This window comes from Epinephelus moara, chromosome 22 (genome assembly GCF_006386435.1).
Source record: "Epinephelus moara isolate mb chromosome 22, YSFRI_EMoa_1.0, whole genome shotgun sequence".
Classification (NCBI taxonomy): domain Eukaryota; kingdom Metazoa; phylum Chordata; class Actinopteri; order Perciformes; family Serranidae; genus Epinephelus; species Epinephelus moara.
This window is the reverse complement of record NC_065527.1, coordinates 11565511-11590866: the sequence shown is the minus strand read 5'-3', so window position 1 is coordinate 11590866 and position 25356 is coordinate 11565511. Positions and strand designations below refer to the sequence as shown.

At 40.2% G+C, this 25356-nt stretch overlaps 1 protein-coding gene across 3 annotated transcripts in view; it reads left to right on the top strand.

Annotated features, from left to right (window-relative positions):
• col16a1 (collagen, type XVI, alpha 1) overlaps positions 1-23969 on the top strand; it is a 58143-nt gene extending 34174 nt beyond the window's left edge. For 2 of the 3 annotated variants that reach the window (XM_050034378.1, XM_050034377.1), the window contains 33 exons: positions 121-147; positions 1090-1146; positions 1467-1511; positions 1670-1741; positions 2466-2519; positions 6817-6873; positions 6994-7113; positions 7246-7287; positions 7397-7462; positions 8442-8486; positions 9154-9198; positions 11970-12023; positions 12115-12168; positions 12284-12337; positions 12431-12475; positions 12585-12638; positions 12722-12757; positions 12844-12906; positions 12982-13053; positions 13159-13212; positions 13347-13391; positions 16436-16480; positions 16725-16778; positions 16939-16992; positions 17091-17141; positions 17660-17749; positions 17846-17881; positions 17989-18033; positions 21079-21273; positions 21520-21583; positions 21768-21944; positions 22066-22143; positions 22359-23969. In XM_050034378.1, coding sequence (XP_049890335.1) covers positions 121-147; positions 1090-1146; positions 1467-1511; positions 1670-1741; positions 2466-2519; positions 6817-6873; positions 6994-7113; positions 7246-7287; positions 7397-7462; positions 8442-8486; positions 9154-9198; positions 11970-12023; positions 12115-12168; positions 12284-12337; positions 12431-12475; positions 12585-12638; positions 12722-12757; positions 12844-12906; positions 12982-13053; positions 13159-13212; positions 13347-13391; positions 16436-16480; positions 16725-16778; positions 16939-16992; positions 17091-17141; positions 17660-17749; positions 17846-17881; positions 17989-18033; positions 21079-21273; positions 21520-21583; positions 21768-21944; positions 22066-22143; positions 22359-22552 — 2244 coding nt within the window. In that variant the 3' untranslated portion in view covers positions 22553-23969. The remainder of the gene's footprint in view (positions 1-120; positions 148-1089; positions 1147-1466; positions 1512-1669; positions 1742-2465; positions 2520-6816; positions 6874-6993; positions 7114-7245; positions 7288-7396; positions 7463-8441; positions 8487-9153; positions 9199-11969; positions 12024-12114; positions 12169-12283; positions 12338-12430; positions 12476-12584; positions 12639-12721; positions 12758-12843; positions 12907-12981; positions 13054-13158; positions 13213-13346; positions 13392-16435; positions 16481-16724; positions 16779-16938; positions 16993-17090; positions 17142-17659; positions 17750-17845; positions 17882-17988; positions 18034-21078; positions 21274-21519; positions 21584-21767; positions 21945-22065; positions 22144-22358) is intronic. The other variant, XM_050034379.1, reaches the window with a different exon arrangement.
• The last annotated feature ends 1387 nt before the right edge of the window (positions 23970-25356 follow it).

Here is a 25356-nt window from a genome sequence, read left to right as displayed (position 1 = left end):
TCCCCTGATCTACGCTCAGCTCACTGCCCCGCGAGCTTCTTCTGGAACAACAAAGCAAGAGTAACTAAGTGTTTGTGTGTGTGTCTCTGTGTGTGTATGTGCTGTCTCCTTCTTTTGCAGGGATTTGACGGGGCTAAGGGGGACAAGGTAAGTCTACCGTTTTGTTTGGATGAAGGGATCTGGAGGGGTTTGAATATAAGGGGGTGGAACAGATGGTAATCACAAGAGATGGTTCAACACCCCCCTCCTCTCATCACACACATACACGCACATATACATGTGGTTAGACGCACATGCACACACCTGCCTCGGGCCTCAGATAGAGTAGCAGCGGAGGTGACGAGTGTACTGTTGCTGGCAGACAAGAGGAGTTTCGGAGCCTTAAGAGAGAAAGTGTGTGAGACTATTAATTACGGCATTCATCAGAGCCACCGGTCCAGACTGTCACTGAGAGAGTGGGAGATATGAAGAAGCGGTGGAGGCAGTGCTTAAGGGTTGGGAGGGGTATGAGATGTGGGACAGGAGCCCATAGTTAAAGAGGGAAAAGTCAAGAAAACTAAGAGAGAATGAGCAAAATAGGTAAGATTTTGCAGAGGGTTCAGAATCTTTATTCAGTGTATTCATACAGAGTCTGGAGATGTCCTGAAGAGCTCATGTATACTGTAAAAACCTGACTTGGATGTTAAAGTAAAGTAGTAAGCGGGCGTGTAATTGGAGATACCAGGTAAGCTCCTTTTAATACAGATATAAGGTGAAATCACAGTACCATATATTCATTGCATTTTTGCACTACATTAAGCTTTTGGAGGCAAATTCACATAATGCAACACTTCAAGTTCCCAAAGTAATATAAAAATGTTCACAGCATTTCACCCCCTGCAGTTTTGAGTGTCTTTGTGATGCATAAAATTTCAAGATTTAGCAAAACTGCACGGAAGAGGTCCTGAAAGCTCAAAGAGTTCCGACTTTCTCACAGTAACTAGAGTTTTAATGTTGAATGAGGGCTCGGGTTTTGCAGCCTGTGCTTAAAATTTTGCAAAGAGTTTCACTTTAGCTTTTTTTATGGGTCTTTTTTGATGTATATTTCAGGGGGAACCTGGAGAGTGCAACTGCTTAATCCCCATGCACACGGGTATAGGTGGACCTGTGAGTATATGCTTGCACACACCTACACACACATACACACTGAAATAAATATGTAGACATACAATTAGTTTAATCTAGAGTATTGTTGCCATGCAACAAAAGTCTGAACATACATGGATTTTTTAAACACACACTCAGGGGGTTTATTATGACTCCACAGGAGGCATATTGAGAAAAATGTACGTTCCTGCTCAGTTATTTCCCCTCTGCGTCTCTGTGCTTTGACATTAGTTGTATTATTCTTAACGTCACACTGTGCGCTTTCTGTATATTTCGCAAGAACCAGTGCTGCTCTGATTTTGACTACTTTTACCTTCCAGGGTGCTCCAGGAACTTCAGCAAACATATGGCAGCCCGGGCCTCAGGTCTGATCTGTCAGCCAGCAGTCCTATCTCATAACTTAAGCTGTGTTTGCAAGCTTTATTTCTGTCATTACCTTGCAAAGTTTGTGCACAGAACTCTTCATTAGTGTTTGGTTATGAATATGTGATGCCATTTGTGTCTATGTCTTTGGGTGTTGCAGGGCCCACCAGGACCTCCTGGCCCACCTGGCCCACCCGGGCCTCAGGGTGTTACTGGAACCCAAGGACCACAGGTAAGAGAAATGGGCAGTGGGATGGTGAAGAGGGGTCTTTCTTCAGCTCATTTCAGTAGCTGCTCCATCAGTCTGGATTAAATTACAAGCTGCTTATGATGTAGGCTTTCAGCTTGGGCAGTGGGAGTACTTTAGAAAAGCAGCGCTTTGATATGCTTTGCAACATGTGGGGGAAATGAAGTTCATGATATGCATGTAGGAAAGTGGAGCAGCATTATTTACTGAACGTAATGTTGGTTTAAAATAAACTTAGATAATCAGGATCAAATGATAAATGCACTAACTTGTCCGGGGCTTTAAGCTTTAACCCATGTGGGAAGCAACAGAGCAAGCTTTGGGAATGTCTGTCAAGACATGAACAGTTATTTGAAGGTCTAAAATATAAATGTACACAAAAATGCATTGCTGATTTTAAGTATCAGTTTGATTAATTTCTAAAGTTTGTAACTGGACCAGACCTTCAAATAAGGTGCTACTGTGATCTGTGCTGCAAGAGTCAAAGGTGTAAGAAAGACATCCAAAGTGGTGATGGAGGAGACCATGTCTTTGACAAGGGTGCATTATCGCTGAGTGCAAAATGACGGCAAGTTTCATAAGTAATGGCAGGAGAAGGAACAGGTTTGATCATTCTGACCCTTTGACTCTGCCTTGGCCCTTGGTGGAGATGGGAGTGGCTAGCCGTCGATTGGCAACAACCCACTTCAACCTCAGTTCCTTCTTTCAGGGTATCCCTGGAAACGACGGGTTACGGGGGGAACCGGGTTTGCCTGGATACAGCGTAAGTAAAATTAGAGAGAAAAGGAGGAGAGGCGGCTCTTATTTACTGATTGGAGATCTGGGGCCTTGTGTATAAATGATGCAGAAGCACAAAATGAATGCATGTGTCAGGAGGTGGTATTTATAAATAAGAAACTCCCATGTCTCCATGGGTGCTTCATTTGATTTGAGAACTTAGTTTTTTAAGGTCACAAATTATTCATTTAAGGAAACTTTAGTAAGTAATACGAGGTCATAATTTGTAACATTTGTCATAAAGTTGACTCCATAAATGTCAACACATTTCCAGTTAATAACAATCATAGTTGTGTTATGTGTTAACACATTTTTTGAGTAGTGATTTTATGGTGGCGTGATTAAAAGGGTGTTAAAGCATAAATATTAAGCACATGCTGCTGTTGTGCAGTTAAAGGATGCTGCTGATGCCAGACCAAGGACAGTGCAAGTTTGGTTTATGTCGCACAATATTAAAAAGCAGTATGTTGATGTCTATTTTTGGATAACTGGGAGTAGACATAAGGCGCGTGCATATGCCGGCATATTTCATGGTGACTGAGATTTACAACTTGGAACACATGGGGGTTTTGCAATTACTACATAGTCAGAGTTTCAGCAAGTTGCGCATCTGGTTTCAGATCTGTTTTTAAACTCAGAAGTTCTCATGTGTTCTTGTAGACAAAGCTAGTTTACTTAGAGTAAGTGCAAGGACGACATCAAAGTGGAGAAATGAGCTGGAGTGTTGTGAGGTTATCCGTGGATTTTTACTGTACAGGGTGTCAGTTTTGTTTCTTTCAAGTCTGCTGATGGCTTAATTTCATTAGAGAAACATCGATGCTGATCTCCAGCCAGCACTCAAGGGGAACTTAACCTTCAACATGGGAATTAAAGTAGTGGTTTAATGGAGGATAGGGAGCTGCTGGAAAATCAGTAGATGACTCCGGGGAATATTTGAGCCTGATCCTATAGAAACTCTCTGCAGAAAGTTGTTGATTGATCACATTTTAAGCAACACCTCTGTTGCTGAGATACATGTAAGCAGCCATGATCTTCATGTTTAAATGCATACATGGATCATGGGTGAAAGGAAGAGATGCAGGGAAATGTGACTGAGTTGTAGGGTAAGCTCTGCCCATATTGCAGAATGGGTAAATACTGGCACCCACCATAATAAGTTTGACCACAGTGGAAACGTTGGAACCGTCTGCCATCCATAAACTCACATGCACACACAAGTCAGGAGTTAGTTTGGCCTTAATGTTGGTGGATAAAACCCATCGATGAGTCTTTTTCTTCCATGGCTCTGCAGATATTATATCACACAAAGTGACAACATGCTGTAGCTCTCAAAAGCCACTCGAATCGTCTCTGAAACACACCACGTTGCTCTGAGAAATCACAAAGTTAGCAATTTGCAGATCTCTTTAAATGTGGCAGAAGTGAACACCGCGCAGCAACATATAATTACAGAGAACCCTCTTTTTGAGTAAGTCTGTTAATGCACAAAGCCTTGTGCCCGTGTAACAGCCAATAGCACATGGCATGAAATAGCCTTTCTATCTAATGGCTCCAGTTGAACAATGTAAAATGGGTTTGTAATGACTTTGAAACCAGGCCAGGTGCTATTGACAGACTCTCTCAGTAGAAAGGGTCCCACTGCTTTGATAGCGAGCAGACCGCCGTTCATAATAAATGTGATTGGGTTTGTGGAGTGAGCCGTTTTATTTCAGACGTCAGTAAAAAACAGGCAATGTAACTCCATTGTGGCATTTGTCTGTTAATTGTTTTTGTTGTTTTTTTTCATCCAGCATGTGTGTTTCTGTGTATGTACACTATGTGCAGGCAGAGCATGTTGTGTGTGTGTCCTGCTTTCTTGGTGCAGACTTGAGGTTTTGACAGACTTTAATTACAGCTTCACAGCCATTAGTTGAAATGGGCACTGAGGTTTTTGTTTGTTTGTTTGTTTGTTTGTTTGCTATTTTGTTTAACCGGTTCATATTTGTCACATCTGTCTCTTTATGACATTCAAGAATCAACACTGCTGACTTTCAAGGGTTTGTGTAGACTTTTTTTGAGTCATAAAATCCAATAAAACCTTTTGTTAACATGAGTGAAATCTTTGACACCAAACTCAGCCAGCTACATAGAGAATAATGGCATGTGGTGCAGTGAGGATGTTATCAGCATTAATGTGAAAATAGTAAATAAATATGTCGGATATTTCGAGAAACCATAATAAAATGCTTTGTAATTGTAGAGTAAGGCGAAAAAGATGAAGTTCTTAACTGAATCTTGGATGAGGGGTGAAATACTGTCCATTCTGCAACCTCAGCCTTTTACTTTGTCTTGGCTGTGTACTGAATGAGACGATGGTCCTACACAGATATATTGCTTGGAAAGGTTGTGACACTTTGTACCAAGTGAGGTGTACTCCACCTAATATTTGATTTCAACAACTCTTTGACAGACTCAGCACAGTGCAGTACAAATACTGTACACTTCTTCCATCTGAATGTACAAACCTATCCTGGTTAGCATTAGCATGTAGCACTCAACCAGTGCCAAGCCTAGACTGTATAAAAGTAGTGGACATGTGACGTCACCCGTTGGGTTGTTGACTTCTGTTTTGAAGCCTTGGGTGCGTTCTGAATATTTACTTTTAGTATGTACTACAGCTGTGCTTCAAAAGTACGTACTGTTGCATGTAGTATGCACATAGTCGGAACGTACTACTTTCTCATAACATTACGCCGTGAACTTTGACCCTTCTGCTTTTATGTCCGTGACCTTGGAGGTAAAACAAACACCAATTAACGAGATCGCCAGAGATGGAGATCAACCCGGAGAGCTCTGCAGTTGTTACATTGCAATGTGTGTAGTTGAACTTTAAAGTTCTACCTGCACGGATTGTAGATTCAAACATTATATTTGCAACAGTGAAGTTACATCTGCATCTCTGTCAGTGTTCATTCAATGTGACGTATCGTCCGCTGTGCAGAGGATTGTGGGTCAGAATAGCCAGAAAAGCATGCTGGCATGCATACTGCAAAATCGGACTGGATGTAATAGAACATCCTGGTATTTGGGGGATACTGCATTTGGCATACTATGTATTGGAACATGCTAAATCTTCTTCTGGCATACTATGGTAGTATGGGTATTGGGATGTACAGTTTGAGTTTGGCATGTTGGCCGTCGCCATCTTTTTTTTTTTTTTTTGGAGTAAGGAGTGACCCTATTTGAACGAGAGGGCTTAGCTGTGAAGAGGCGAGGGGTGGATCTGATGAGAACCTAAGGACACAATGCACGCTATACCGGCAGCCTGACAAATGCTTAGTTATCAGCTAACACCAGTGCTAACACTAGTTAGCTAGCTTGGTTAGTCAGGTGCATCCGCAATTCATGTTAACTGATATCGTTTGAGGATGCTCATTTTGGCAAACATAAAAAACAAACGCAAAACAAAATGCAATTACGAGAGAAAAATGAAACACCAATTTTTGGTACAACCGAACACTAAACAGGACATTTTTAGAATGTTACAAATAACATTGATTAACACTGCAAGGGTCAAAGTTCTAAGATGAAAACATGGACAACACCCAAAAACAAGATCATGGCTACTTAAGTGCTTACATATGCATTTGCCTCTATCCCGCTTGGCCAGTCATCGTGGTAGCAACTTGTCAGTCACAAGGTAGATCTGTCTTTTTTACTCTAAATGGGACCATAATTCACAAAATGAACATCATGCTGTGTTGAAGATGCTTGAAACTAGCTATTGAGGTCATAAACTTATTAGGAAAATGTTTACTGAGGCAATGAGTTAAGTGAGAAGTGGGGTCATTTTCTCATAGGCCTACAAACATCACACTTCTTTTTGCAACCAATGGGGTCGCCCCCTGCTGGGCATTAGAAAAAATGCAGGTTTAAGACACTTAAGCGTTGGCTTTTCTTTTTAGACCTGGAGACTATGTTCACTTCTTTTATACCAAAGCAGTGTCTTTACCATTTGGAACTCAAAATCCATCTCGGTGTTAATGACAGACCGTTAAACAGTAAGGTACATAAAAGTTGAGGAGGTGTTGTCATGTCATTGTGGAATTGGGAAGTTGTGGAAGAAAACATTGCACTGCTGTCCTTAAACTGTATCTGGAGAAAAACATTGGGGAACTTTCTTTGGGTTTGTTGAGTGTAGACAGAAAGAGCTAATTTTTATACTTGGGGTTTCCCTTAATTTTTGTACTTAATACCATAAAGTAAATATTAATTTTATTTTGGTTTCCCTGCCCCGTCTCTAGGGCATCACAGGACCACAGCAGCTTCCTCGAGACTCTGCTGGAGGAGATGGGGATGTGGTGAGTCTATGAGTAAAACTGCGTTTTTGGGAAATGGGGATTTTCTTTTCTTTTCTTTGGCATGAAAACAGTTGATCAGTGTTTTTGTGTTTAAATAATTATCTCTCTACAACACAAAAGGGCTGTGAAGATGGGAACTGCTCCATAGGAATTCCGGGTGTACCAGGCACGACTGGTGCTAAGGGAGAAAAAGGAGACCAGGGTAAGCCTGGTGTAACCCCCTTGGACAGCTGTGACAAGGTAAGACTTGCAGGGACCAGGAGTTCCTTGTCTCTTTCTTTCTTTCTCGATGTGAGTAGTTATCCGTCTGACATAATACAGTGCCAGCAGTAAGGCATTACTCTGATAACTTATTATCTTGTCTGCTTCCAGTGTTTGGAGAGACTGCAGAGAGAGCAGGCGACACAACCAGTGGTCAGTGGAGATCATTATTATATTCCAGGGACATGCACACAGACACATAAACACATTCACAGAGATGTATGTGCACATTCTCTGGTTGATTTATTTCTCTGCCTCATAGGATGACAGACCAGGATCACCTGGAATTCCAGGAACGCCTGGATCACCGGGATTCAGGGGAGAGCCTGTGAGTCTGTGACTGTTTTCTCATATATATACACAGTACTGCTAACCTAAAGATTATATTTAGTGTGATAAGGAAAAAATGCCATAGCATTTGTTCTGATTTGTTTAAAGTCTTGAATCCTGGACATTTTTAGATCACATTAAAGAATACATTTTTATCAATAGTCAAAGTCACGGTTTCGGAAGGATGAGGAAAATGCTAACATTTTGTTTATTATGTGTAATACTTGTTAGGCTTCTTGTAGTTGTTGAGATAGAACCACTTTCTGATACTATATCTAGTTGTTGGGCACATGAGAGTATTGTTTTTCCTAATATACAATTGAATCTACTGAAAAAACAGTAGTCCCATGCGGCATGGTGGTGTGGTGGTTAGCACTGTCGCCTCACAGCAAGAGGGTTCCTGGTTTGATCCCAGGTGTGGGAGCCCTTCTGTGCGGAGTTTGCATGTTCTCCCTGTGTCAGTGTGGGTTATCTCCGGGTACTCCAGCTTCCTCCCACAGTCCAAAGACATGCAGGTTAACTGGTGACTGTAAATTGGTCATAGGTGTGAATGTGAGTGTGAATGGTTGTCTGTCTCTACGAGTCAGCCCTGTGATAGTCTGGTGACCCGTCCAGGGTGTACCCTGCCTCTCACCCAGTGTCAGCTGGGATAGGCTCCAGCCCCCCTGTGACCCTCAAGAGGATAAGCAGTTAGTGAAAATGGATGGATGGATGGATGGATGGATGGATGGATAGTCCCATATATGTGCACAAAGACTAGATACAGTATAATAAGAAAAATTCCCTTTTGAGCTAAATGGTTTGACCAATTTAGAAAGTTTCTTTAGATTTGTGTTTAGGCAAGCCAAGTTTCAGTTGCTGGCATAAATGGTTTCATTTGATATGAGAGTGTATGTGTGTTTGCCTTTGTCCAGGTATGCATATCAAAATGGCTTCAGAGAGTTTACGATCACCTTTCTCTTTCATCTTTACTACAGGGTATACCAGGAGATAGAGGTCCAGCTGGAATACCAGGGAACATAGTGAGATCCAGCAATATTTCCTCTTGTTGAACTATCCCAGACAGCCCAACTGTAGCTCCTGGAGCCTAGACACACCATAATTTTTCACCATGTTTTAGTTTAAGACACATATTTTCCTGTCATTTGGCTCGATATGAAAGCTGTAAAGGTCCTCATCTACTGTGCGGATATGCCTACAGTTCATCCACACAGTAGTATATGCAGATTTTTAATGACATATTTTTCCACACTTGCCACTCTGAAAACTCTATTATCACCCCAAAATGTTTGAGAAATAGAAAGTGCATTCCAATCACTGCCTTACATCAGTATGTCTGTGAGGGAAGAGGTTCAATTTCTTTCCTTAATTTATATTTTAGGACAGTACCGTTGGGTTTTTGTCATAAAGCTTTAGATCTGAAGTGAGTTGAGAGGAGCTTGTGTTTGCCACTTTCCATGATTTCACAGAGCCCCCTACTGGTCTCAGTGAAAATGTCGTACAGTGTGGCCCAACACACTCATCTCCTCAGCACTGATTTACACACTAGCTCTGTTGCAGTGCTTCTGGTATTCACTTCATCATCAGGAACAAGTTCAAACCTGCTTTCAACACAGGCCTGCATTTATTCATGTCCATAACTGAGTTCATCTCGTCTCAGGTGTTGCTTTCAATGTTTTCTGTCCACAGGGACCTCCTGGTTTCCCAGGTCCTCAGGGCCCATCTGGTTTACCTGTGAGTCTAATTCACACTTCATTTACACTGTTTTCCTCTCTTTAATCAGTGATGAAACACATAGTCAGATCCTTTAATTAAATTAAAGTACCAATAAAACAATGTCAAAATACTTCAGTACAAATAAAAATCTTTTACTTGAGTAAAAGTGCAGAAACATTATTAGATTTAAAATATTAGAGTGAAAGTACTGGTTCCCGACTAATGATATATGACATAATTTCATTCCTAATACTGATGCATCAATATGTACACAGCATTTTACTGTTGTAGCTGGTTGAGGTGGAGATAGTTTGCTCTAATTCATACACAGCTCAGTGCAGTGATTCTAAACCTATGGGTCAGCCCCCTCTGAAAGTGTTTGTGAGATGATTTTTCACGTAAGAAGACAGAAAAAACAAAGTGTCTGCTGCAGAAATTGTTTTCATTTTCTCTAATCTTTGCTCTTCTGTGAAATATTGGGTTTTTATTTTTTCCTATTTAGGCTTCAAACTGTTTTAGAAGTTTTGACATCTTCTGCAGAAAGGTTCAAAACTACTGGTTAATGTTTAAAGTCCCTTAGAATTGTCTTTTTCTTATGTTTGTTACCCCTAAAACGTCTGATTTGTATCTGTGCAAGGTTTGTAACTAGAGAGGTGTGTTCACAGTCCTCTACTGAAGGGGGAGATGTTGGTGCATTTCCTTATATAGATGGATATCTGAAAGCTCCAGTGCAATTGTCAGCACAGAGAGAGGAATTTTCATTAGCATAGTGAACGTTTTGACAGCAAACAAGGTTGAGTGTGAAGTTTTTGGATATAAAACGGACTTTGGAGTTTCCTTCCACTGTCTACCAAAAGCCCCATCGCAGCCTATGGATATTAACCATTAATACGGTGTCAGCCACTGCCAGTCACAAGCTATCAAGCTGTCAAACAACATAAACAAAAGCTAACTACACCACACTAGTTGTCAGTTTAGTCATGTTGATGCTCACTGCTCTTTCACTGGTCAACCTAGTGCAAACAGCGCTGGAGAAAGTGGAAAATGAAAGCAATAAGTGAGAAAGAAGATCAGCTTCCAGCCTCTTTTTAAGTTCCTTTTTTGAAGTTATTATGGGGGAAACCATGTTTAAAACATTAGAATTTTTACTTTAGCAATGCATTGTCTTCTTAAAGCTATTAGATGTTGTTTTATTTCTTTTGATGTAGAATCCTAATCTGAAAAGTAAATATAGCTGTCAAATAAATGTAGTGGAGTAAGACATACAATAGTTTCCACTGAAATGTAATAAGATAAAGGTTTGAAGTAGCATTAGATAGAAACAGAACAAGCACCTCAAAACTGACTGTTTGTACTCAGTTACTTTCCACCTTTGATTTTAATACCTGTATCTGATCTGCTCCTCTCTTTCTTTTTGACTATTTCAAATACCGATCATCCCATTTTTATATCAAGCAGCCCTTGATTATGCCATCCTTGCCATCTCTCCGCCCTCTCTGCGTCTCCCCGTGGCTCTCTAATGAAAGTTATTTCAGATGAGGAAACGATTTGGTTGTCTCTTTCTCCAGTTGTTCAATTATTCCCCCGTCTAAGTGATGGAGAGTGGGACCGCTGTGCAGACCGAGCCCTCCCCCTCCTCCTCCTCCTCCTCCTCCCCCTCCTCCCCCTCCTCCTCCTCCTCCTCCTCCTCATACAGATTTATTGTTTTAGGAGAATAGAGATGCTAAATGGATGAGCTGTGTGAGCGCTGCATGGAATCCATTTGCGGCGTAGTGGCACTTTATAGCAGGTGTTAGCGTCCGCTGTGTGCCGCCGTGTGTCTGTTTGTACTGTTTGTGAGGGAGAGATGTGTGACCCTGCTGCTGATTACATCACTCATATTCAGTGGCGAGGAAGTTACTCACAATGATGAGCTACTAATTAGTTTCCCCTTAGAATGATCAATTAGTAATTACTTTCTCTAAATTACAGCCCTCAGTAATCACTCTAATAACTAATATCTCACAGTGATATTCTTAACATTTTTTTTGATGTTCAGCTTTATTTATTTATTCTAAAAGGACAATTAGCTAAACAGTTAATTATCACCCCCCACCACCACCACCACCTTCTTGAAAGGGTCCATTGACATTCTTTTATTCACTCCAACTTCTTTCTTTTCTTCCAGCACTCATCTGTCTTCCGCTTACAGCAGCTGTTGCTAGGCAACAGATCACACTCGCACATGCATATTAATGTTTACGTCAAAACAGCATTCAGTATTCAATTAGGGTTGAGATGTTATGCATTACAGAGGTAAAGTCAGTCTGTAGTGTGATCACATATTTTGTTGCTTAGTAACACACAAATGCTGCTCATTCGTTTTTGTTGTTCGATGTCCCAAAGAGATAAATGACTTAATGAAGTCTGCAGCTTTGGTAGAGTTTGCTTCTGAATCTGCAGCACAATAAATGAGGTGAGGATGAAAGGAGGGAAGCCATTTTGTATCATTGGTGCGGGGAGTGAAAAATAAAAATTGAATGCAGCATCCAGCTGGACCGAGCAGGCGATGTTCAGCCTCCGGATATCACCATCATAGGCCTAAATCAGTATCCTGAAGCCTGATGGAGGTGTAGAGCAGAGGACAAAATCAAATGGAGGCAGTCCCAGAGGGAGACGGCACAAGCCAGTTCGCTATTTCCTCCCTTTGATATTGACTCGCCTTGTCCTTGGCACATTTCCACCAGGGAAGCATACATATCACATCTACTCCCTCATTTTCTAATCATTTCTCACTCTGACATTCTCAGGGTCAGCAGGGTGAGCGAGGGTTACCTGGCCTCGCAGGACTGAAGGGCGAGCAGGCGAGTATCTGCCAATCAATTTCCCCGAAATCATAACATGTAGAAAAAAATTTTTTTTCATGCTTGATTGATTGTATGAACTTTACCTCAGGGCCCTCCAGGGACGCCCGGCTATCCAGGATCCATGGGACCGCCTGGACTTCCTGTAAGTTACTCTTATCTGCTTCATTATAAAAGAAGTATGGGATGGAGAGCAGTCTGACAGCTTTAATGGATGGACAGGTGGTTACATTGATTAAGTGTCTATATGTATTTGTCAGGGACTGAAGGGCGAACGCGGGAGCCCAGGAAGCGCTGGTCAGAAAGGAGAATCAGTAAGCCATTATACCATCAATGTGATATAATACACAATGCATTCGATGATAGTATTGCATATCAACTGGCTAACATTTCCTTCACCTCTGCAGGGGGCTCCTGGTAACCCTGGGTACCAAGGGCCGGCTGGTGCAGCGGTCAGTGTTTCATCATAAATTTTGCTCGGCAATATTAAGAGCTGGCTTCCTCGTTTATCATTGCAAACTGTAATAAGAGAGAATAATTTGAGCCCATCTGTGTCTGCAGGGCATTAAAGGAGACACGGGACCAGCAGGGCCTGTTGGTGCCAAAGGGGATCAGGTTTGTACTCATACACGTAATAGAAAAATTTGAATATTAGAAATTAAAAATCCATATTCATATGCGACTCTTTCCATTTCAAGGGTTTCCAAGGACAACCAGGTTTCCCAGGACCACCAGTATGTAAATGCATAACTCCTCTACAACAAGTTCTTACCTTTGGAGTCGTTGTAGTGATTTTATATGTTACTGTGTATTTTTTTAGGGTGCACCAGGTCCTTCCGGAAAACCTGGAAGGGAAGGTACCACTGGGCTCAAAGGCGAAAGGGTGAGTACAAGTCACACATTTAGTTTTTGCATCTAACATTATCTGTTGTTGTGCTGAAAATCTCTGCTTTCAAAGGGCAATGATGGCACTCAAGGTTCCCAGGGACCAACTGGACCCCCAGGCTCCCCAGGCTCCCCTGGGCTGATGGTATATAAATATTGTATTACCAGTTTGACCCATTCTAACATATCTATGACCTGTAAGCTGTTCAGTATCCTCATTTGCACTCTCCGTCTGTGTTTGCAATGAAAGGGCCCCCCTGGGATTGAGGGAATTGATGGAAAAGATGGGAAACCAGGGCTGCGGGTAAGTTACAGACAGGCATGCACATATACAAGCAGAGTATCCAAACACAAGCTGAGGTCATGCTATACTTTGTAAAGTTAAATACATGCATATAGCAGTTGACCTTTGGTGCTGCCATTTTTTTTCCTTATCAGGGAGAGGCAGGCCCTCCAGGCCCAATAGGACCACGAGGAATCCCAGTAAGTATTACCTTTAACATTTACATGACCTGATTTGATTCTCTTGTCGATCCAGTGCAGAAAACAACATGAATTAGGCATGAGAAGTATACTGCGTGTAACCTGAAGTGCTGAAAATGGAAAATAATGCAATTTTTGTACCTATCTTTATGAATCATGTAACCGTTTGATGTTCTGTAATATGAATCCTGAAAACATGCAGTAAGAGTCAGACAGCTGCAGAAAATAACAGGATAAGGTTTTAACTCATTCTATGTCTGAATCAATTTCTCCAGTCATATATATTGAGATTTTTAGCCATGCTAGTTGCATGACTGTTCCTCCAGCACCACCATGAGGTTCACATTTGTGTTTCTGAGTCAATTGTCTCTTGGACTGTAGGGGTGAGAGGAAAAATGGTTGTCTAGATGCATCACAATTCTCTTTTAAAAGATGATGTCTCGATGTAGAAAAATCAGTAATAATAAAAATGATATTTAATTTTTGACATGATGGCCTGTAAGAAATGTTGTAAGACTGGGCCGTACGTTCTTTATGGCTGAACCAACTGGACATGAAAGGGACACAAACATGTGCATCCTGTTTACATTCTAGGCTTGGGTTAGCTTGGCTCGGCTTCCATTTCTTACCACTATTGTATAAATAAGAGATAATGTAGTAAATTAATGTGTTTATTTTAATTATGGATCATTACAAATACTCTGTGTTTAAAAAGTAGCAAGTAAGAACACAGTAAGAAGAAATAAATCATGAATAGAAATAAAAAAAATGTTGATGCATCAAGATCAAAGGTTGTAGAAAATAATAGACGTAGCTAACGTAACGTCACCCATTGGTTTGTCAACTGCTGTTTGAGCCTAGAGTTTGGCAGTTAAGCTTTGGACAAGAGGGTGGAGTTGTGGATGAGAGAGGGGTGGATCTGACTCATAGACTGTAGCGACAGCTTGCAGACAGCCTGTCACTCAAGCAGCTTCACTCCTAAACATGTATATTTTTAAGCCTTGATGAAATTTAAACATGTGAGTTATTTAAAAATTCACCCTCTATACAAATGTTGAAATTACCTACAAAGACCAAAACCGTTTTTTGTACCAGGCTGTAAATGTGTTTATTTCTATTTTAAATTCAAGCATTTTGATATGGGTGTCTATGGGGATTGACTCCATTCCGGAGCCAGCCTCAAGTGGCCGTTCAAGGAACTGTAGTTTTTGGCACTTGATGCGTTGACTTCATTTTTCGGCCTTGGAGGTTGCCACTTGGTAGGCTAGGCTAGGCATCCATTATAATGACGGTGAATCCATCTTTGTTTTATTTTTTAATCATGTATCATTACAAATACGATATCTTTTAAAAGTAGCAAGAAGGGACACAGTTAAAAAAAATCATGAATAGAATATAATTGCAAGAAGTTTAATTGGAATTGATTTGTGAGGTGCCTAGAGATTCCCACCCCTAGTGGATTGCCATGAACTTTTGTTTATACATTGATGTCCCACTAAGGATTAATTATAATTCAGTCAGGACCACTTTAGTCACATAAAACTTTGTTACCATTTTTTCCATATTTTCCATTTCCAGTATTGTACTTGGCAGTATGGCTCTGTTCTGGGGCCTCTCTGCCTTTCCTAGGCCTATGCAGAAAGCCTCTTCCACACACCTATGTGGATATCCATAGGGCAGAGAGAGCACACCTCCCTGCCCTTCCATGCGCCTCCATGGCAAGCCTAAGGCAGGGAGAGCAGCAGCAAAGACCCTGCAGGAACAGAACTGAGAAGGCATCAAAAACAATTTCAAAGCAGCTTGCAGAGGAAGCAGCAACAGTGGGCAAGCCAGAGCAGTTTAAATAGGGCGCCCTGAATGAGATTCACCAATTGATTGCATATAAAGGAATCATGTGATCTATCAGCTGACTCCCCTCCATCAATCAGCTGATCCATCAGTTGACTGGGCTGTTTGAGATCAGCTGATGTAGCTGGGATGTGAGTTTGACATGGTGTCCTGCCTGAACTTAAAATATGCACAATTAATTTACTTGTCCCTCGCCCTGTTCTCTGGCACCATCATTAGGTCAGATTTTTGAATTGTCTGGTACTTTGGTTTATGAGCAAACACCTCCAAAGTAATTACATTTCCATCAGCCTCAGCTGTACCCTGTGTTGATGCAAATGTAACCATGCTAACATCGTAAACCAAAAATGTGTTAGCATGAAGCTATAAGTCTAAATACAGCCCTTACAGACCCATGAGAATGGCTGTAGACTCTTATTGGTGTTATAATGTGCAATCATTCGGAGATAAATGTAAATGTTGTGTCTTTTAAACATTCATATCAGCAATGCCCTCGTTATTTTTCACAGAAAGCAGCTTGTTTTGGCAGATACAATCTGGTGGGCATAGTTTTTATACAATGCATTAGAATTGCATCGCCACAGCTCACCTTGAGTTTCACAAACATGCAAATCAGCCTGTGCGACTAAACCTTTTTCATTGAACGCCTATCTAAAGCTCTTAATGGAGAGATGGATTGCCAAACCATGGGTGAATTTATTGTGCTCTTGGGATTGTGACTTGATTTTGTATTAAAATGAATGCCTATGTATAGGAAAGTTTCAAGATAGGTCAAGATGGTTGTGATCTTAATTCGTGACTTTTGTATAGTTTCACCAGCAGCACCCTTAGTCAAATTAGTGCGGACTGTGACACATGTATGTGCGCTGGAGTCTTGTTAATGTTTTAGATGTCACTGCTGATGTGACCCCATTAGAAACTTCTAAGCTTCCCATCTTCCTCTAAGATCTTCTCAGATCTTTCTGCCTCTATACTTACGCAGCAGAAATAGTCACTGCAGTCAGCGTCAGCGAAGAAACAAGTAGTTTCTGTTTCTTTTTTTTATTTCCCTCACTCACTCTCTGTATCTCAGTTTGTGTTCTACCCGAGAGCAGGTGTTCGGGATTTCAAAGACATGTCTGCCTGTTCTTTGGCAGCCTCGACTTTGTGAATTTTGATACTGTACCAATCTCATTCTCTTTGATGTCTCTCCTCAGGGATTCAAAGGGAAAACCGGCCATGTTGGCTTCCCTGGACAGAAGGTTAGCCAACAGCTCATTGCTTTACCATCACACCATGTCTGTCTGTTTGTCAACATCCCATTGCTGTCTGTTGCTTGTGCATTAGGCCAAGTTGTTTTATCAAACCGGTAATTATGCAAACTATCATGACAGTCTCGGTGTTGTTACTTTGCTCCCTTGCTGCTTTGAGTCTCCACTAGTAGAGGAGTGATGCATTCTACCCATGCTTCCTTTTTTACATTTCATTACTTCCTTATTTCTTTAGGGTGAAGCTGGGCCTTCAGGTCCACCTGGATCACCAGGCAGGCCAGGACACGAGGTGAGTACTTTTGCTCTCTATTGCGACCCAGAGTGGATTTAGATAAATAATAAAGCACACATTGATAATCTGTGACGAATAAAAGCCCAAAGCAAGTATAAATAAATCATAGTCAGTGTAACCCTGAAGCTTGATAAAGGTCAATCTGTGACCTTTCCAGGGTGATCCCGGCACCCCAGGAACCCAGGGACGACCTGGACCCCCCGGCCACGTTGTAAGTTCACTGCCCTTTTGATCCAGAGCAAGCATGTTCTGTTGATATTGTTGTGTGTTTGTGTGTGAAACTTGAATAATGTTTTCTTTTCTCATTAGGGCCCTACAGGTCCAGCTGGACCACCAGGACCTCCTGGTCCTTCAGGAGTGGTAAGAGAAAAGCTGTGAAACACTTGGCCAACATATTTTTAAAAAAAAAAAAACAAGAAATGGATTGAATTAGCAAAATCTTTAACATTCTCAAAGGGGTATATTTCAGTAGCCAAATATGTGCTGGAGATCAAAATAAAATACAGAATATAATAAGCACTTAGCATAACAAATAATACTAACATTAATTATGATTACAGTAAATAATTACAGAAGCTACGCATAATGGAAATAATGAAGAAGATAGATGAGCAGAGATAAATATATGGCATCTTTTTTAAAGATTCACAAGTTGAAATTAATGTGCTAGAATTATGCATTATGAGCTATACTGTATATTGTTTCTGTGCATGTATGTGTGTGTGTGTGTGTGTGCGTGTGCGTGTGCGTGTGCGTGTGTGTGTGTGTGTGTGTGTGTGTGTGTGTGTGTGTGTGAGAAACAGGACACAGTTGGAGTTCTGTCTTTCTAAAGTGCAAACAATAAATGAAAATCTGAATTCTCCATCTTCCCTCTGTAGGGTATAAAAGGAGATAAGGGCCAAGCCGGTGAGAGGGGTCTTCCAGGGATGGGAGGAGCCCCAGGACCACCTGGGCACCCAGGGCTCATTGTTAGTACCTCTCAACTTGTGTCTACATCATTGGAACTACTACTATGCCAAAATATCTCACTTATCTTTTTTCCCTGCTTTGATTTTGTCTTATAGGGAGAGCCAGGCAGCGATGGTGCCGCTGGCAAAGATGTGAGTAGTGTCTGGGTTTGGTGTTTGGCCACATGAAAGTATAGTAGAGACAGGGCAATGTGGTGATGTGCATATTTCATCGCTTTGATGGATCTGTGTTTTGACAGGGATCGGCAGGCATGCCAGGGGACAACGGGCAGCCAGGTCAAAAGGTAAGAGCCGACTTGGGGTGGTATTATTTGAGTGTGTGTGTCGTGAAGTTGAGCATCCGCCATCCATTACCACCGCAGACCATCTTAATGCAGGGAGATGCGGCCTTTTCCTGTTCCTTTTAGCTCAGGGAGGCTTAGGTCGGCGCTCTATGGTGCTGAACACGCTTGCTTTCTCCATTTCTGCCCACTCAGCACCCGCACTTAACACAGTCATCAGTTCACTAACCCTCCGACCCACCCACCGACACCCTCCTTCCTCCTCACCTCACTTCACCTCTCTCCAAACCGTCTGCTCACCCTCTATAGCTGTAGAGCCTGTTGGATCTCTCCTTGGACACAGGCTTACAGTACTGTAGGTGGATGCAGTGATAAAGTTATTCTCTGCCTCTGGGATAATGCTATTAAGCTTGAGGGGAGATGCTAGATGAGGCTATTTGTCACGCTGACAGGACGGCATTGTCAGGGTTTTAGCTGCACAGAAGAGGAGAACAGAGGAGAAAGACGAGAACGGACTCCTCTATTCTTCTCCCTCCTCTCTATTTCAAGAGCCGCTTGTCTGTCGGTGACGTGTAAACATTACACGTCCATTATGGGCTGCTTTGTCCTTGATAAATCACTGTCGCTAATGTAGCAGGGCTGTTTTTTGAGTGTATTTAAACAACCTGAATGGGGGGCTCAGTTGTGCGGAAAGTGATATAGACGTGGCCAAAAGCTGTCTGAATGGACCTGCGTCTTCTCTGAAATACGGTTGATAATGATCTTCATGTACCTCTCAAAGGTTGAAAAATAATTAAACAGATAAAAGCAGGAAAAGTGACTGAAGAAAGAACATAATAGTCAACCATTTGCTTTGTGGGGTAAAGGTAGATGAGAAGATTGATACCACTCTTTTACACCGATCAGCCAAAACATTAAAACCACTGACAGGTGAAGTAAATAACACTGATCATGCTGTTACAATGCAGTGTTCTGCTGGGAAACCTTGGGTCCTTGCATTCATGTGGATGCTACTTGATTCGCACCATTCACAATGCCATGCCACACTGCAAAAACTGCTCAGGAATGGCTCAAGGAATGTGACAAAGAGCTCAAGGTGACAAAGTGGCCTCTGAATTCCAGAGATCCCAATTCAGTTGAGCATCCATGGGACGTGGCTGTACCCCACCTTGCAGCCCATGGGACTTAAAGTATCCACCAGACACCATAGGAGACTCCCCAAGGATCATGTGCCCATGCCTCGATAGGTTAGAGCGAAGACTTATCCACGGTGGGGCTTGGACACCAACCTCTGGGATATTGGCATGTCCCACAGATGCTTGATCAGATTGGGATCTGGGAAATTTGGAGGTCAGATCAATGTCCTGATTGATGTCTTTTTCATGTTCCTCTGGCCATCCCTGAGCAGGTTTTAAGACTTGGCATGGTGCATTGTTCTGCTGGCGGCACATGCCACAAGACCACAAGACTTTTAATGCAATTTTTATTCATACCATACCATGAGTTTCTTTTTGATGTTTATGTCATGCTATAGCATTTTTTTTTTCAAACTGTGTTATATTTTTTATATTTTATAGCCTGTGATATATCCTATGATACTATGACATTTTTCATGACAATTTTATATCATACGACATTTTTTAATGTTTTTTTTCCCATGATTTAATACTATGACAGTTTATTAATATTTAGTTTCATGTATGTCTATATGAATGTAATAGTGTTGTATGATATAAAATTGTCATGAAAAATGTCACAGTAATGTATGATGAAAAAAAAATCATAAAAAAATGTCACAGTAAAGTATGATGAAAAAATCATTAAAAATGTCACAGTAATGTATGATGAAAAAAATCATAAAAAATGTCACAGTAAAGTATGATGAAAATAAATCACAAAAAAATACCATTATGGAATGATAAAAAAAAAAAATCAATCATAAAAAATGTCAAAGTATAGTATTATCACACACCTCCAGAATGCAGAAAAGTTAGTTTATTTTGTCATCTTTTCAATACAGAAAAAAGCTCAACACAGAGCCCTGTAGGCCGTTTTTTTTAATTCATTTTTTTGATTCATTCAAGGACTTCTTTTGGACAACGCACCCAAAGGTTTGAGCCCAGTGGTCTTTCCCAAAATTATAGTATAGTATGATGAAAAAAAATCACAAAAAAATGTGATAGTATTATATGATGAAAAAATCATAAAAAAAATGTTACAGTAAAGTATGATGAAAATCAATCATAAAAAATGTCAGTATTATATAATGAAAAAATAAATGTCAGTATATTATGATGAAAAAAATCATAAAAATGTCATAGTATAAAATTGTCATGAAAAATGTCATAGTATTATATAATGAAAAAATCATTAAAAAAAAGTTATAGTATAGTATGATTTAAAAAATCGTAAAAAAAAAAAAAAATGTCATAGTATTACATGGTGAAAAAAAAGTCAGCATAGTATGATGAAAAAAATCATAAGAAAATATCATAGTATAGTATGATATAAAATTGTCAGGAAAAATGTCATAGTATAGTATGATGAAAAAGAATCATATACAATGTAATAGTATAGTATGATATAAAATTGTATTGAAAATGCCATAGTATGATAAAAAAAATAATCACAAAAAATGTCATACAATAGAATGATGAAAAAAATCATAAAAACTGTCTTAGTGTAGTATAATATGAAATTGTCATGAAAAATGTCATAGTATGATGAAAAAAATCTTAAAAACTGTCAGTTATGTATACAATATATAACATATACAATTTTATATCATACTATACTATTGCATTTTTATAATTTTTTTCATCATACTTCACTATGATATTTTTTTGTGATTTTATTTCATCAATCAATCAATCAATCAATCAATCAATCAAACTTTATTTACTTTGCACTTTTCATAAAAACAGAGTGCAACACAAAGAGCTTCACTCAATAAAAACAATAGTAACAGTAAATCAAGATGTGCCTGTGTCTGTGTCTGTGTCTGTGACTGTGACTGTGTGCCTGTCTATCTGTCTGTTTGTCTCCCAGGGTGAACCAGGTGCCGCAGGCCAGAGGGGTCCTCCAGGAGAGAGAGGTCGACCCGGGCCTCCTGGCGGTGGAGGTTACCACTCAAAGGACGCACAGCCCATGATTGGCCCAGCCGGACCCCGAGGAGAGAGGGGAAGCCCAGGCTCAGCAGGGATCCCTGGGTCGCCCGGTCCTCCAGGTTCACCAGGAAATGATGTAAGACACAGCTTCATTACACTTACAGCTCTGTAGCCTAATTCTATTTTTATTTTTTTCCCTTTTAATCAGCTCTAAATTATGCACTATCCAGCTTGGTTGTGAAAAGAGGTGATGGCACACAGTACAGTGGCCAGAGGCGCTCACTAGCTCCATCTGCTCTTGTAAATAATTAATTTGTTAATTATCTTCCTTGATTAATGTTTGCCATTTTGTTTTTCTCTTTATTACTCCTTTCTCAAACAGGCTGTAGTCAATTATGATGAAATCAAGAACTTCATCCGCCAGCATGTCATCAAGATCTTTGATGGTGAGGGCATGTGTATTGTTATGTGACTGTTTATTGTGTATAATGCTGCCATTTCTAGGCTCGAGCAACATTTCCCCTTCAGATGCACATCTCTCTTTCAAAGAATTATTCCATCTCTCCTCTGGGACGCCCCGGTATTGCCACTGTTGAATCATTATTTGTTATTGCATGTTTCCCTCCCCAGAGAGAATGGCCTACTACATGTCTCGAGTACAGATGCCTGTAGAGATGGTGGCATCCCCAGGTCGGCCTGGGCCCCCAGGGAAAGATGGAACACCAGGTAGTCCTGGGAATCCCGGTGCACCTGGAATCCCAGGACATATCGGCAGACAAGGCAGGCCAGGACCCCAAGGACCCGCTGGTGAGCCTTCACTTATATCAATAATCCAGCCAGCACCATCGCAGTGACATCAATGTCATCATTAGCTAGCTGTAAATGGTTTATCTGCCACATGGTCAAAATGTGTGGTCTCTTTCTGTAGGACCACGAGGACCAACTGGAGAAAAAGGAGATAAGGGTGTTGGAGAGATGGGAGATGTTGGACCTCCAGGAGCACCAGGTAATGTACCCCATTACATTTTGTGAAGGCACTTACATCTGCAACCATCTTCCACTAAATATTCAAGCTCCACCTGATAATAGTTTGACATGCATGTTCTACCCAAGTGTCAAATTATTCCTTTAAATGTTCCATCTTTTGGTTTATTTTTTTCTTTGACGATAAGTACCATGGCAGTGATGGTGCCACACTCATAACATTCCCTCTATTTCCAGGCGTTCCAGGTCCCCCAGGCTATGGAAAGATGGGACCCCCAGGTCCTGTTGGCCAGCAGGGTGTTCCTGGAATCCCAGGCCCTCCTGGGCAGACTGGTTCAAAGGGAAATGATGGACGATGTAATCCTGGAGACTGTATGAGCCATCAAGTAGAGTACAGCCCCAAGGGCCCACCTATGAAGGGCCCCTGGTAAAGATGTAGAGGTGATCGAGTAGAGGGGCAGTGAGGACTGAAGCAAAGAGGCTACGGAGAAGACAGGAAGCCAAAGACCGCGATCCAAAGTTATTAAATCTGACCTCAAAATGAAATCAAGGAGCCCCTTTGTTGCTGAATTGTATAGATTTACCCACACAGATTTCTGCTGTAGTCCTGAGCAAAAATCCAGTTTCTTTCAAAGGGCCCCGCTGGAATGAGGCCTGCTAAGACACACCGGCTGAACATTTTTATTGCATCATTCTTTTTCCCTTTGAACGCCAATTCATTGCTATATTACTGCCTTTTATTTTGGTCTCGCCTCTGTATTTTCACTGTGTTTCACTCCTTTTGTACATTTTAGAACAACCCAGGGGAGGTGACAAGAATCACAATTTGTATTTTCTTCTCCTTGATTAATTCTGGCCTCTTCTCTTTTTTTCAGTTTCTTTGTCTAAATCTGTAGGAAGAGAATGCACACAATTATTGTAGCACTCTGCTTGCACCTCTCATATCTTTGTTTCCCTCTCACAGAATCACATTTGGAGTGCATCCCATGCATTTATATGCGTTAATATTCTTTCTCAGTGCTTGTGGTGTGATACATTTAAATTTGACTACCCCAAGAAATGTATTTCAGTTCTGTGGAAAGAGATGTCAAAAACTAGCATTCCTACCCTTTATGATGGATTGACTGTTTTGTATATATTTATATTTATATATATAGTGGCTTTTTTATGCTTATTTTTCAATGGATTTGATACGAGGCATATGTATGGCTAGCCTCCTAGTCTTCATTGTCAGTGGCTATAAAGCAACAAAAAATGCCAAAGGGATATTTTTCTAAGGTCCATAAGCTTTCATAATGGAATAATGTGTTCAGTAAAAGACATCATTATTTATAAAAGAAAAAATGTGTTTACACAAGAAAGCATATTGGCTTTTGTAATTATGTTGCTAAAGTTCATTTTGTGCCATTTTAACTCCAGTCTTTTGGGAAATACAGCCATTTTAAAGTATCTCATCTCATTCTGTATTCTGAAGGAGCTGTAATAGCCATCTGTCTGCTTCAACAGGCACTTGTTTAAGAAAATATGAGCAATAATTGAGCCACAGGTACTGTAATGCAACACACTGAGCACAGCCACTAATCCCTCACAATCATGCAAGGATAAAGAAGATATTCAGAAAATATTGGCTTTTGTAGTGTTACATGTCACTGTATTTTGGGGTTGGATTTTTTGAAGCATTTTTATGTCTGGAAATCTATGGAGTTTTAATCATTACGATCTGTTACCATCTCCATTGTTAAATCTGCAGTTTAAACTATGAGGCGCGGTCAGACTTCTGTTTTTCACAAGGTAACCCATGGGAAATGTAAAACTTTAAAACTGAATTAAATTGCTTTTTAAAGAGGCTGCATCATGTTACTGTTATTAACCTGTGTTGTGACAAACACTTCTCAATTACTGCTTTCCATACATGAATGGGTCCTGAGACAATGGGCATATAAATAGTCTCATGCAGCGGAATAGACCCAGACTGAAGTTATTATCCTGTTAGTTATTACACATCTTTTGCAATGATTGTGTGTCTCTTCGTGGTTTTACCTCCTCTGCGTCTCTTTGAAGTTGATTTGATTCTTGGTCATTGTTTTGCACACACATTGTAGTAGCCTTGCATTACTCTTTGCAGTTCTTTTTTTGTCACTTTTTTAACATCATACTATATTATGATATTTTTGTGACTTTCCTTGTGTCATACTATCCTATTTTCATGACAATTTTAAAACATACTTTACTTTGACATTTTTTATGATTTTTTTTCATCACACTATACGATGACTTCTTTTCATGATTTTGGACGACATACTATACTATGATATTTTTTCATGATTTTGGACGACATACTATACTATGACATTTTTTAATGATTTTGTACGACATACTATAGTATGACATTTTTTCAGGATTTTGGACGACATACTATACTATGACTTTTTTTCATGATTTTGGACGACATACTATACTATGACATTTTTTCATGATTTTGGACGACATATTATACTATGACATGTTTTTAATGATTTTCGACAACATACTATACTATGACATGTTTTAAATGATTTTGGACGACATACTATACTATGACATTTTTGAATGATTTTGGACGACATACTATACTATGACTTCTTTTCATGATTTTGGACGACATGCTATACTATCACATTTTTTTCATGATTGTGTACGACATACTATACTATGACTTCTTTTCATGATTTTGGACGACATACTATACTATGACATTTTTGCATGATTTTAGACGACATACTATACTATGACATTTTTACCTGATTTTGGATGACATACTATACTATGACATTTTTTCATGATTTTGGACGACATACTATGCTATGACATTTTTGCATGATTTTAGATGACATACTATACTATGACATTTTTACATGATTTTGGACGACATACTATACTATGACATTTTTACATGATTTTGGACAGCATACTATACTATGACTATTATTTCATGATTTTGGACGACATACTATACTATGACATTTTTTCATGATGTTGGATTACATACTATACTATGACATTTTTTCATGATTCTGGACGACATACTATACTATGACTTCTTATTATGATTTTGGACAAGATATCATACTATGACATTTTTTAATGATTTTGGACAACATACTATACTATGACATTTTTTCATTATTTTGGACGACATACTATAGTATGACATTTTTTCATGATTTTGGACGACATACTATACTATGACATTTTT